The following is a 15430-nucleotide window of genomic DNA, read 5'->3' on the forward strand; positions in this document are numbered from 1 at the left end:
GACGTTTATCAATGAAATTTTGAAACTGCGCCGAGTAGCGGCCGATGCTATGAGTTCCACAAGATTACGGGGATCAGGAGCCGTTTAGTCGCAACTCCGACGAGACTTTAACTGGCTTTAGTCAAAGTCGCGTAATTCCCTACGACGAAAACGTAACGAGTCCGCGGCGGGAGGACTCAACGACGACGACGACGAGGGCGTTTCTCCCCCACAACCTCGTCGTCGGGGGAAACTCGAAAAGTAAAAGTCCCAAATCCCGTACGCAACTTTAAATTAAAGCAGTTCGTTTTGCCCGCCTTTCGCGTTTTTATCATCCCGCTAGTTGGCATTTTCGTGATCCCCAGGGAAGAAACGAAAGAGAGAAAAGGACAAGACATTTGAAACGCGTGTAACGGCTTCCACTTGTCTCCAAAGGACAAGCAGCTAAAATAAAATGGGGATTTCTCGAGCCTCAGTTCCTCAATCCCTGGGAATCTGTGAGTTTTTAAATGTATTTCAACTTAAGGTTTTCAACGTGATGTAAAAATTTTTCACTGTCTTTGCTAAGGAAAAATAAGATCGAGATTTGTTTAAGATTATGCTGATCGAAAAAATATTTGACATTCTGTATAAAATTACAATTATATTTGTGATTACATTACAAAAACACATTAAACAAAAAGAAATTGTCAATTTGTGGAAATAATTGTAGGATAAGAAAATAGACTGCAATGTATGTGTATAAGTGTGATGTAAGAGCGAGAGAGAAAAGACAGAAATGGCGTCCGACAGAGAAAATCGGCGGCATATCAAAAAGGTAGCGGGCATCGTGCGAAAGACGCAGCGGTGTCGCGCAGTAGAGATAGCGGCTTTCTTTTAGATTATTCGGCGTCTTTTGAAAGCGGCACTTTTGAGGAACCCTTCCTAAGCAACTTTGATTGTTTATAAAAACAAGTAGCGTAGTGTGTGTAGTTTAGTGTCGTCGGTGTATCCCTATAAATTCGGGATACCACGAGCTCAGAAAGTTTAGTTTGATGATCGTCGTCAACGAGAAAAGTAACGAGAAAGAGTTAAGAGTAAAGCGTTAAGAGTTGTGCGCTAAGAGTTGTACGTACAAAATAATAATTAAAAGTTGTGTGAGCGAACAGTCTTGCGAGTTCTGTGTGAGCGAGCAAATGACTGGCCTTATATTTATCAATTGTGCCCATTATATTTTACTAAAATAAATATATACATTCTTATAACCTACATAATTAGTTTTGAAACACTCTGAGTGGGAGCATCCGAATCTTAAGATTTGAATTTGTCTCATTCTGCATTAATAACTTGATGTACGATCGTGTCATTCAAGTGGTAAAAACATAATGGAAACATCCTAGTGATGCAAAGCACGTTACGACGATTAATTCGCGCGAGATTTACCAGCCTTTGTATTTACACGCACTTGCAGCACGGATGGAATCCCGAATGGGATTTAGTCCGAGGGGTGAACAAAGGGCAGAAGGCGTCATTAAGGCTGAGTGATCGACGAGCGAACGTCGGAAATACTAAGCAAGTGCCGTTTGCCGACTGGAAGCACGTGCCAGTTCTTGGCGCGGGAGCAGTTTGCCAATTAATTAGAGCTGTTTCCGGTGGTGTCATCAGTAGATATTGCCGATCCGTCGCCGCAATTAATTTCGGTACCGCAAATTCGTGGATGAAAACGGGGCATAAATGAGCTTGAAGCGTAACGACAAATCAATTACAACATTCGTTCGAAATTTTACTTTCTCATAATCTTGCATATATGTGCAGCGAAATTACAAATGCATTGGTAAGAGCAGTTTTGTTAAATAAATGTAGATTTTGATACCATTTACGTTGTTATAGAAGTAAATAACAAAAATCACAAATGTTCAAATTAAAATTATTGAATTAATTTTATGAGTATTGTATAGTGTTATATATTTATTAAAAAAGAGAAATTTTTACGAAAATTGACATGATTTGCGCTTTGAAATCCCTGCGCAATTATCTAAATTTTTTGACCCGCGAAATATGGCATTAGTTATCAGCTCGGCAGGGTCGTTATGGGACTTCAAAAATTTATCTGTCTTCGAAAAGTCCGCTATTCTCTTGCGAAAAGAACCAAGAACTATCTTGAATCCGGCTTGTACGTATTGGAACACAAGCTCGTTCAGAAGCAGCTTTGCGATACTTCCGCGTCAGAGTTTCGTTTAAAGTTTCTCGCGTAATCCTGAAGTGCACGGTCTACGACGACTCCGGCGTTCTTCACGATTTTGGTAGCCTTTGGGAGATTGGAAGACAAAGAGACACGAGAAAATAACCGTTAGGTGAAAAATAAGAGATTATCGCGATATTTTTCGAAAATTGATGCTTTCAAAATGTGTTTTCTGCAAAAATAAGTGACAAAAGGTTTTTTTTTTAGTTTATTCCATAAAATCTAAGTTCAAGAATTTCTCGCTAATAAATTCAATTATTTACCTTTGTTAAAAAAATTTTGAATCAATAAAATAAAATAGATAAATTAAAACAGATACAACACATATTAAAAGATTATTATATATTCCAATGTCAGATGTTTTTTTCTTCTATTTTACATTAGAAAAAATATCCCTACAACGTTTATCAAAATACTTGGACAAGAGGAATGGATTATAGTAAGCGCTACTACAGCTTTACGAAGGATATCGATCTTCTTAAGCCATTTTCAGACACCAAGCATGATTGACAAATAGTAAACCCGATCTTTATAGCGGCCCTTTAAAGACAGCTGCGTTGACGAAGTTTGGGTTTCTTCAACGTGAAAGAGCAAGGTGACGCGAACATGGCACGACTTAAGGACGATTAATAGGGCCGCGTGATTAATAGCGGGGTGTACTTTTGGCTGTAACGAGCAGCGAGGGGTCGGTTCGCGTTCCTGTGTAAGGCAAACAAATCCTCCGAGCGATTTGCACGCGAAGTATTCCGGTGCGCGAAAAGGTTTTAGAGCGAAGATGCGAGAGACAAACGCGCTTCGCAACGATACCGTATATCCTCGCAGACAACGAGTAACGGGAAGCTCGTCGAAGAGGAATTCGCAATCGACACAGGGTAGCATCGCCGCGCGAGAGCTCTGTTAATTTAACTAAAACATTTCCCGACGTCTTTTCGCCTGGCGGGGCAACGAAATTCCACGCGGAAAATTCTGCGACGGGAGACAGCAGCTCCTCCTTCCTATTTGCAGGGGATTCTGTTGTCGTCGTCGTCGTCGTCGTCGTCGTCGTCGTCGTCGTCGTTCTCGTTCTCCGTACCGTGTCTCACAAAGTAGCGGAGTATCGAATTCCGCTACTTTGCGACAAGAAGCGGACGCAGTCGGACACTTTCGAGATTCCAATATATTGGCTACTTCGACGACAATCTTGAAGATCTTCATTGTGAACATGGCTCCGCACTTGTTTTAATCGGACATAAAAGGAGTTTGCCGCGAGTTCGTCGTCTCTGCTATTGACCGACGAAATTCGACATTCCGTGAATTGCTCGCTTTAGCGATATTGATTTCAAAGCAGATGACTTTACTGTTTAGTCAATTTTATCATAAATTTTATATTTCAAGAGTTGATAAACTGAATTGACAAGATAATGCTCAAATTATGTTAAATTCTCCTCAAGTTACTTTGTAACAAAATTACTTGACTTTAATATGCATATTGCAATGGTCTTTCAGTGGACAATTTCATCTAACTATAAATTGCGAATTTATAAACAGAAAGCTCTAAGAAATAAAATCAAATATATTATTCAAAAATCAAATATAGGTATGCGTTACTGAACGCTGAATAGAAGTAATAAATAAATTTTAAAAGCCATTTTTAAACGAGTGAGATTAAGTGTAGGAAAGTCTTTTAGTCGTCAAACACTTTCATTCCATTCGATAGAACACTATGAAAATAGCAACTACGAAGTAAGAGCAAGTTGGAAAAAAGTGAAAGAACTTGGAGAAACTTTCACTTTGGTATTTTTAATGTACAATTTTGCCTGTTTATTTTTAGACTACAATCAAACTTTGAATTTTTACCACTCGAAATAAATATTTACGCAGGAGATAAAAAGTATAATAGTTATAACAGTATATAACAATGAAGAATACAATTAAAATCCCAATCACCGTGTTTATACACGTTAAATCACTTAATTAATGAAGAATAAAATGTAAAAAGTGATGTGCTTTTAATTACGTTACACTGTATTATGCTTCTCGCATTTTACTTTAATTAAAAATATTTTATCGCATGACGAAGTTATATCAAAACTGATTTTGCAGGAAGCGCATAAAATTAAGCGGGAAACGGATTATAGTATCGCAATTATCAATGGAACGCTCGAAGCAATTTTTTTTTCATGACGTGACATTACGAGTATCTCTGTGAGTAATTTAAAGTTTAAATTTATTCTAGCGTAAATCAAACATATTCCACAGGTACCCTTTGTTAATTTTTAGTAGAGCTTATGCCGAGAGCTCGGCTCCGCGGCTTAATTAATATAGAATTTCTGGAAATTTCAGCATTTTATTTCCACCGGCGAGATAAAGCGCCTCGATGTATTGTAAAATTTACTCTCCGCCTCCTTGTTTGACCAGCGCCAGACGAGCAAGCTCGCCATGTCGAGCATATTATTCCCGGCGCGCATTTTACTTAAGTAGTATAATTTAAATTAATAAAAAGTAAACCGACAGTGCTCGTCGTTTCGAGATGAGATTTTATAGTATGTCTGACACCATTTAGTTAAACTGGTAGACATTCAAAAAAGGATAAGAGTTCCATTTTACAGTATCATAAATAAAATTGATTGTGCTTAGCGAAGTAAACCATGAAGAAATAGCTCATAAGTGTCGTTTAATGCGACACTCATGAGCTAGAAGTTAACTAGAAAGCGATAATTAGTTCGTTTTATTGTGAAATTGAAACTACGTTGACAGAGATTTCGAATCTAAAATGCGGTGCATTAAACAAACGGCCCGCGAGCGGGACATTAATTCACCATTACGTCATGGTAATCAAGTTAAATTTTCACAATGGGGAACGAATTTCATCCCAGTTGTACTGGCTGCCGCCATCAATTTTGCAGGTGCGCATGACGTTTACAATTCGCCCACATTAATTATTCCGAAAGTTCTCAGAATCCCAACGTTTCGCGCCTTCCGACTCGGATAGTGCATCGCGTACATTTTACATATAGATCTACTTATCTGCAGGAGATTTCTAAAGTCTGCTTCGTCAAGGAAATTCGATTCAATCGTTAAAAATTGCCAAAAGTACAAAATAAAATACATTTGATAACTATTTATTTTTTACATATATGATATATCAAATTTTTTAAAAGTAGATTACGCTAGACGCAACTCTCCGTATTGTCAGAAATAATTTCGTACTACAAATAAATCGTATCATAATAATTAAATATTTCAAAACTTGTGCCACTTCAATTAAAACTTCTATTATACTTCAATTAAAAAAATTAATATTGTAACAAATTGTCCATTATATTCACACGTGAGAGCAAAATTTTAATATAAAAATATTTATCACATTCCTGTTTTAATTTCTTAATTGTAAAATGATGGCACAAAGACACATCGCGTCTGTTTCTTCGTTATTTCGAAGTGTGTTTAATGTTTTTCGCTTTTGTGCTTCGCGGTACAAATGTATTGTATTATAATTACGCTTGGCAATCTCTACGGCAAACTTCCGTTGTCTTGCACATGTAGAAATCGATATACGTCTAGACATGTATGTACCAGATAATCGCGTAACCGCCTGACACCCGACCCGCACCAACCGCAAACTTGAAGTCATCCGTACGATGAAAGTAATTGCGCAAACTTTCGCCGGTGCGGATGACGTTTAGCGAGCGTTAAGGCTCGTTATTAGCGAACACGTGCATATTTCAGTGGCAGCCGCGCTGCCAGCGCGCCTGGATTTGGACGTGAGGATGTAAATGAATTTCGCGGGGGTTGCTTTCTCCCTCTTCGATCGATTACCGAGGCAGAGCCATCGTGTGGCAGTGACCAATTTAACTAAACGTCAACCGTTGTATGTATACTCGCTCTTCCATTAGTCTCCTTATCTGATGTAATTGTATGTAGAAATGTATATAGGAAAACAAAGTTTCAGATTTCCATTATCATAGTTTTGCACGATCGCAGAATAATTTTGTTTCGAAATATTTCCTTCAATATTTCTCTTTTTGAGTTACAGCTAAACTTGTTAAAAATGATAAGCCCTAAAAAGTTACCATCCATCTCTATTTATTTATTTAATTACTGTATATATTTATACTGCTTTTTGTGTATTTATGAATTTGAAAAATTTGATAAATAACATTTGGCGAATGTTGAATAACGATTTTATTATATAATCAGGTAGAATTATTATTACGTACTTTACTTGGTTTCGAATACATTTAAATTCTAAAAAATCTATATTATTCAGAAGAAAGTAAATTGTGCACATCCTCATACAAAATGGTATCAATAATAGCATTCGCACAATAACGTCAAATACATTGAAAATTCGATTAAATCCAATATGTTGATGGATTGGTTTAATCGAAATATGCCGAAAATATGATTTCGAGCGGATTAATCCAATGAATTTATTGGCATAATTCAACTTCAAGAATTGTTTTCAAAAATGAGATGGTATTTCGATTATTCGTTAATCAAGTATTGTAGTATTCTATAATGCATCTTCTATATATATCATTTATACATATCTTCTTTATGATATACTCTCCATTATTTTATCGTAATTATCATATTGCGTAATAATTAGTTGCGAAAATTAAAGCTAATAATGCACGAAATCTGTTCATACGCTTCGTGAAGAATGAAATATATTCTGTTTTCGAGTAATTCTCTCGTGACATCGCAGGGGCCGAACGTATCTGAAATTAATCTCGGTCTGCGATCATGTCTCCACGTTTTATCGTTCTTCCTATCGCCATAAATGCGTCCATTTTCCCTGATTTTCGCTCTTTTTCTATAAGTATTCGCATTTGTCATTCCAACATGTCGTCTCGCTAAACTTCGAAAGCGTCAACGATCGTGAGAGCGCACACTACATGAACGCATAAACGCAATTTTCACGCTTTACCCTAATTGTTATATAAATGTCAAACAATCGACAGATTCGTAGATAAGAAAACAAGAATACATTTTTCCGTATCAAATTAGTCGCAAAAAATGAGAGAAACTGAAAGATAATCATAAATGGACATATGCAAAAAATTGTTATATAAAACAAGAATAATATAATATTGGACTACATTTCGCCGTAATTGAAGATTTCAATAAATTTCAACTAATAGAAAAAAAGCAAATTATTGTTCGTATTTAATGTTGAAAAATCGTTTCCTATCTCGTTTCTTGTATATAAAGAATTATATTACACAAACGCGTTTTCGCTCGTTCTCTCATTAATTGCAAAATCTTGTTATTGTAAAAAGACTTCCAACATACATTACAAATGAATTGGAAACATTATTAAATCTTACTTACCTCTATGGCTGCCGGTGATTTTATCCCGCAGAATATTTATCTGATGCACTCGACCGTATTCTTCAAACATCGTCCTTAGGTCATTCTCGTCCATGTCGTGAGGTACCTGCCCCACGAACATCTTTATGTTGTCCGGATCCGGCTGCTCCACACTGTTGTTGTTCATTATGCTGTAACGTGAAAAGGAAGTTTATGCTGTGTATGCAGCGTATTAAACATGCGTGCCTGGAGAAAAACAACATGCCGTTATTAATATGTTAACAGGTCAAAGACTCCTGTGCACTTTATCAGTTCAGATTTATCGTAGCCGGGTGATAACAAGTAATTTGTCGACGATGTTTTTAAATATAAATAATATTGCAGAAAATATTTGGAGCAATCTTTTGCAATTTAACATACTAAAAATTTTAGAAACATTAAAGATTTTTATATGCAATACGTAAATTGTGAAAAAGTAAAAATATTTAGTAAATGTGTTAGAAAAAAAGTATACGTTACGCTTTTATTTATGTAACGCTTAAGAGTTACATATATATCTATACTGGATCAATAACATTTACTTATAAAAAGATAAAACGAGTAAAACAATTTGATGAAACAATTTATTCAGTTGACTATTTCGCAACCAAAACCCAATCGACTATTTTGATTGCACGCGTCGCAAAGCGCGAAATATTCTCACAGGCATCGGCACTCGTTAAACGAGCGATTAAAATATTAAGCACTTTATCTGTGCAAAGTGAAGCAGAGGATGATTTTATTGCGGCGATGTATAGCCGCGAATGGCCGCAAAGTGAGTTAGAAGTTATCGTATTGGGAATGGAAAAATATTCGGACAAACATTCTGTAGACGCGTTCGCTATGAATATAGTTTATTTTATACATATATAGGACATACCATCGTTATCGAATATCGTTTCAACTGCAGGCTGACAAATTTGAAGTTGATTTGCCGTTAGCAAAATTTTTGATGGGAGTCTATCGTCAGCAAGTTTCCATTTTCAATACCTCGACAATTAAATATGAAAAACAATTTCTATTAACGTAACACGAAGACACAGATATTTGTAGCATGGGTTGTATATTTTTGGGATCAAAGTTCAAATTAATTGAATAATCTAGGTGTAAAAGAAAACGTAGCTAATTTTGAATATATTGTATATATATATATATGTGTATGCATTTGTACATATATACATGTAACCTTTCTCTGCGTGTATATACACTTTTCGACAGAATTTTTCGCAGAGAGCTCGCATTCCGGCCGAACGACGGGATTAACGCTGCATTTTGCGCAGCGCGGGCTGTATGCGAGGTATGTCGCCATGGATATTTTAGCACTTACAGCTGTGAGCGTGCCGCTCACGTAAAAGACTACTGGTGTGTTTGGCTACCCCTGAGTACATATTTGACCGTGCACGAGCTCGTCCGCTTTCGAAACTTACGCGGAGCTTTTCGCCGGCACGCAGTAATTTCGTGCGGATTATGCGTGTTTGAGGTCGTTCCCGTGGGACGTGCGCAACTCTCGCGTTCCTCCAACGCGCCATGCAGATCCGTCTGACGCTGGACAGAGCTTGCACGTGAGTGAAACACTGCGAGTTTCTTCTAATTTTATGCTTCGCGTGGATCGCACACGCAGCACCCTTGGCCAATATTTTCACTCTTAGAGGTTGATTAAAATCTGATACTCGGGTCAATATTTTCCATCCCGTCGGCGTTTTCACTCCCCACGGAAACGTATGAAACATTGCGCGTCCGACTTTAATTTATATTCTTTTCTAACGAGCGTGTACGCGGCCGTGCAATCTTCTTAGCGATTAAACAGAAGACCCAGAAATCCAGCTTTGATTTTAATTAGAAGCAAACGGATGCACGTAGCTTGCGATAATTTTAACTACATGGATGGAAGATTCTGCTAATGACTTGGAAACTAATATCCCTTTAATGGCATATAAAACACATGTATAATTGTTTTAAATTTTTGTAAATAAGACTTGTAAATAAGACTTGTTTACTCATATAGATAATAAATTTTTTTTTTCAAATTATAACTTTTTAGATATCATTTCAATTATCAAGCTGCATTAATAACTTGCTTGTTTTATTATACATATTTATTTTAAATACAGGCCACAGCAATAATATAAATTTCTAAGTATAAAAAAAATAATACCAGTATATTGCATTAAATAATGGTGGTTCGAGTACATATTTTTGAAATACTAATCGAAAAATCTTATTTTGAAGTATGTTTTCGAATGTGATTTTGAAAACGGAGGGCGGCCCGACAGAGGCGCGCGCGGGAGTCACTTCCGCTTTTTCACGTACACTTGGACGCACCGGGTGTATGTATGCTGCGGCGTTTTAGCGGGTGGTTAGCCACCTCGCCTGAGTTATACTTGTCATAGAACGCGGCTGGTTATATGAGCGGAAAGCATTACCGTTTCACACTGCGGACGCGACAGTTTGTTGCACTGTAAAATCGCTTGCATAAAGTTCGTCGGTTGAAATAGTGACTCGGCGTGCCGATTTGCCACTCGCGATTCTTTTCGCCTTTCCACTATAAATCACCGAACTTTAATAGTCATTGGCCCGCTGTACGGCTGACGGATCGAAAGTTCTGATCGATCGCACGATGGTATGTGCGGGGTAGTTAATTACACGCGACCTTGGAATGTCTCGTGACTAGCTCCGAGCCTCGTCGTTGCTCGTATCGCCGATCTATCTCCTCGTTACAAAATTCCAGACGTATCGAACGCACGAGCGGCAAGAGGAGAACATTCGCCATTTGCGGGATAAAACGAAGTTTACACAAAGCTGATCCGTTCACCGAACGGCAAATAAGGAAATTTCGGAGCGCCGTCCGGTGTAAGCCCCACGGGGAGGAAAAGCTTTTGCGATCTCGATGTTCGAGATGAGAGAAAAAAAAAAAGTTTGGGAATTTCGCGAAACGATAGGAGAAAGTTAATATTAGTCGGCGCGGTTTAAAGCGATTTTCCGGCCGAGCGGCTGCTCTCATCTCAGTCTATAGAGTGCAGAAGAGGTTCTAAGGGAGAGAATAGGGAAGCAAAAGAAGAGGGTGTCTCTACTACAGCAGGAAGCTCTCCAGGGAGCCTGCAGCTCCCGTCGCCTTGTCTATCCCCTTTCGCGGACAAAGACGAGAGTGGGTTAACTAATCAAAGAAGCGACTAGGTTAACTAAACGAGAAGGTCTATCCCGACGAAGGTGAATCGAGCGGCGATTGGCAATCGCTTCCTCGGGATTGGTCACGTGCCAGCATCCGCGCGATGGCTCTTCGATTGGATTAATCGAGATTTATCGCGAAGTTCTAGAAGGGGAATTACAGCTTTAGCCGAAATATGTGGATATATGGGTGCGTTCATCGGTTGCGCTGTCGACAAAATCAAAATTCAAGTAATTAAAATAATAACACGTCAAAATTCACGAGTTAATTAAAACACTAATGACAATGGTAAGGCGAATAATCAATTAAATTGCCACTATTTGATGAATTGCTTTGATGTCAACAACGAAAAGTTAGCTGGAAAGTTAGCTGGCGTCTCTGCGAAAATTATAAAATGCGGTGGACCTTTGCGTGAACGCGTTAGCAATTAATAAAGCATGTTTCGAAACAGGAACAATAAATAGTTACAAATTTTCATAACAGTGCGTTTATAAATATTGTAGTTACAAGTTTTCATTATGCAGAGCGGAGCTAATTATGGAAACGGGCGACGCTTGCTGCAATTCCAACAACGCTGTAACAGCATACGTGACAAACTATAAATTAGTATTTTAGTTGATATTCAACTAGCCTCATAATTGTTTAGCGTTTAAATGTTAATAAATTATAAAAAATCTCAAAATAACTAACTAATATGCGTAAACTTCAAGATACGCTAACTACCTATATTTTTATACAATATTTTACTAACATAATCTATGTATTTTTATCAACTCAATGCGAAGGTTTCTTCAGTATTTATAATTTAATATAAAAATTTATTAAAATTTACTATTATTTAAACTTGTAAGGGTTTGATTCAACTTACATTTCACGCCAAATTAGAGTAATCATCGTTAAAATACGTATCTGATCTTAAACAAAAAGGATGCATCGTTCTTGCAGTAGCTTTGCAAATCGCGTCAATCCGGACACTTTCGGTGATCCCGGCGTGATTTGTGGGTATCACAAATTGACCACGATTACGAGCAAGGACGACCAGCAACTCGTAATCCCGCATCGACGTTACCGTGACACTAACGGCTGTTACGTATTTCCGGCGTCCAGCGTTCGCTCAATTATCAGACCACCGCGCGGATTAGTGCCGCTGGGTGTACATGCATCGCGATCGGTATCTTATCGGTAATGGGGAACGCTGCTCCTTCCTCGTTGAGCTGCGGGAAGGTGAATAAGGTGTAAAGATAAGACAAGGTGAGATGGTATCCCGACGACGAAGGGGGAAAGAAATGAGGAGCGTGATCGCTTCGTCTTGATAGGCGAGGAACATTAAAAAAGCGCATTCGCAATCCTTTTTACCAGTTTCCTCTTCAACCGCATATCCCCCATTTTTCTTGCTTGATTTATCAAGAATCTTATCAATGGGCGATATTAAATCAATAATATAAGCTGATAACTCCAAAGGTATTTTTCTGTACAATTAGATGAGAGTAATAAAGTATTGAATAAAAAGAGATCAAGGAAAAAAATTAAATCATATATAAGTAATATTAGAATATAATAAGGAATTATTCATGTGTGGACATTATATTCCTTTCAAGAAACCACCATTTACCATCTTCAGAGAGATGAATGATGACTATACAACGAACCATTAATCATGCAGTATAATCGACGCGTCGACGATTCGTCGTTACAAACGAGCACTAAAGGTGCATATAGAACGGGCAGAAATTAATGGTAGATACTTCACATCCGAAGTCAGCGTTTTCGGCGATTCGCGCGCAGGCGGAGAGGTAAGAGATAGTACTTAATATAGTGTGGTTCGATAATAGCCGACAGTCACGCGAAATATTACGCCGGAATGGAGCGGACTCGAGAAATTATCTGCGAGTTCATCTGCCGTAAAAAAAATCGTCGCTATTCCGCTGACCAAATCGATCATAACGCGTTACCATAGTCCATCCTCTACTGCCTTTTCCTTTGTTCCGTGTTCTGACGTGCAATTTAGCTCAAGTAATACACCGCCAGGACGTGTCTTTACACATCACTAATAGCATGAGAGGGAAACAAGCGAAGCACTCGACGTAATATAGCCGTCAACGTAAATGAATATCGAGTATAGGGTCCGTCATGGCAACGACCTCTCTTTTTCTCGGTTAATTAATTGAATCGCACCGATCGAAGTAAGAATATTCGATAGACATCACTTATTGACAGATGTATACAGACACAACGCGGCGATATTGTTTTCTCAAAGCTATCATATGTATTTTACAATATATTTATGTACTGCTATTACGTTCATTTACTAATCATTTTGTTGCGAACTGTCATATTTATAAAGTACATTCTAAAATATTTTTCGCGCAAATTAAGAAACAAATATAGCTTACCAATCAATAGAAAATTCACTCAAGATAAATTTGAGTCACATTTATAAAACAATTAATATTTTGTACCTAAAATAAATTTCTTACGAACCTATTTATATTTTACGAAGTCAGTTTGCAAGCAACACTTTGTAAGATTGGTGATAATTTATTAAAGTATCTGGAAAGAAATGAGAGAAATCGTATGTATATACTAAAACGTTCGATAATCATTTGATACCTCTGATAAAAATAGAAAACAAAATAATGGATCACGTCATTTAAATAAACGTCTATTAAATAAACGATAGAAACAGATTGAACGAGGTCATTATTGGCATCCACTAAGCTGCTTGAAAAATGGCGGAAAGACGCAAAGTTAAAGATACCCAGAGCGTCGCCCTTCGCCACTCGTTCCAGTAATGTATGTGGCGATTCCACGAAGTTACCGGCTTTGGCGAACAATGGTCTCCGGTAGTTTCGCTCCATGGCTCCCGAGGCCCGCTACTTTCGCAACTTTGCCGATATTTTAGAGGCCGTAGGGCTGAATTCTCCAGCGGTGTTACACCACTACGAACAATCTTGTAACGCTGTCTGGCTACAAACGGTTTAACTGTCCTGAAGATCGAGTGTATCGGAATCGTCTAAAAGAAGACGTACTGTGCCATTCTGTGGACGAGTCATCAAGTTACGGTCGTAAATTCCCCGAGCCATGCATATATTCCTCAGTCTTGAACGTTATTCCGTTTTTTTTAATTCTCTTAAATTATTCGTTCGATCCGTGACACGAAGGAATACATAATTACCACTACATATATTATTGCGTATGCCTTGAATCATTTATTAGCTGAATAAGATCGTTTTTATATTATCACTAAAAAAGAATATAAAAGAGTATAGTGTAATATCTTTCGAAAGTCTATTCTATAATTCATAACACCTATAATAGAATTTTTAATCTTTTTTACCTGAATCAGAACTACGTAGTAATAATTTTTTTCGATAGACTATTATACAACGTTGCGATTAAATTTAACCGAACTAATTTACATATTCATGGATAATACAATTTATCGCGCGATAATGTATTTATGAACATACTTTTAATTCACGTGTCAACAGTCTACCCGTTATATAATTCACATTCAGAAGAGAGAGAGAGAGGGGGGGGGGAGGAAAAGAGAGAGAGAGAGAGAGAGGAAGAGAGTTAAAATTTACATTAATCTCGATCACTGTGAATCGTTTTATATAGTAATATAATTAAGCAATCAGAAATTCACATTATAAATATATTTGCATAGAAACTGTATACAAGGTGTTTTAGATCAAACGCAGGTCCTTAAAGGGGTGGATAGATCTCGATAACGTGAGTAAAAAATGTCCGTACAAGAAAATTGTGAGGTCAATAGTTTTTGAATAAAATGCATTTGAAATTAACCAATCACGGGGTTCGCATTTCGCGCCGTCAGAAGAATTTATTTCTTATACACAAGCGATTGTTTAAAACAATTGAGTTTTATTTTAATATTTACTAATATGATAGTGTTAATAATAATTTCTAAACAATATGTAATTGATGTGACAGAATGTATTGCAAACGAGAATGATTCATGCCGCGCTGCTCTTGACGGCGCGAAATGCGAACCCCGTGATTGGTTAACTTCAAATGCATTTTATTCAAAAACTATTGATCTCACAATTTTCTTGTACGGACATTTTTTACTCACGTTATCGAGATCTATCCACCCCTTCAAGGACCTGCGTTTGATCTGAAACACCCTGTATATGTGTAAAATATTATATATAAAAAAATATCCAAATTTATGAATCCAGTAAATTAATATTTACATCAACAAAATTCTTATACTTTGCAAGTTGCAATTTTTCAACTCATATTATCTCTTAATATTATTGTTTTTATACTTTGGATAAATACGAACGCACATTCTTGCAGACATTTGTAGATGAACAGAATTGAAAATAGTACGCACGAGATATTTAAATGTCATGTGCAGCATAGTATCCACACGTGTTTGAGAAATAAATGAAGATTTTTCGTCTCACGCAAGAGGAATATTTGTTCCGACATGTCCAAGTGCGATGATCTACTTCTGTGTAAATGGACAACATCGAAGCGACCAAGGATAAAGGATGTGTGCGGGACGGGTGTAATCCAGTTTATTGGACAGACTAATTAGAGGGCGAGGATGCGGCGAATGGACCCTACGGGACGGCCGAAGGGCAGAGATCGACTGCAGCCTGACGTTCTCGTCCTTAGAGTGTTCTAATTGGCGTAAGCGTTCAGAGATCGGACGCTCACTCGCACGCGATATTGCCGCTAATTGAGATGCCATGCTGGCT

General features: G+C 37.5%; 1 protein-coding gene across 24 annotated transcripts in view; it reads right to left on the reverse strand.

The window, feature by feature from the left end:
* LOC105676039 (CUGBP Elav-like family member 2) overlaps positions 1-15430 on the reverse strand; it is a 339661-nt gene that overhangs the window by 136453 nt on the left and 187778 nt on the right. For all 24 annotated transcript variants that reach the window (XR_010890354.1, XR_010890353.1, XM_067355660.1 and 21 more), the window contains one exon: positions 7517-7686. Coding sequence is in view for 22 of the 24 variants with exons in the window: in XM_067355660.1 (XP_067211761.1) it covers positions 7517-7686 (170 nt within the window). In the remaining 2 variants the exon portion in view is untranslated. The remainder of the gene's footprint in view (positions 1-7516; positions 7687-15430) is intronic.

The sequence above is a fragment of the Linepithema humile genome, chromosome 5 (assembly GCF_040581485.1).
Source record: "Linepithema humile isolate Giens D197 chromosome 5, Lhum_UNIL_v1.0, whole genome shotgun sequence".
Classification (NCBI taxonomy): Eukaryota; Metazoa; Arthropoda; class Insecta; order Hymenoptera; family Formicidae; genus Linepithema; species Linepithema humile.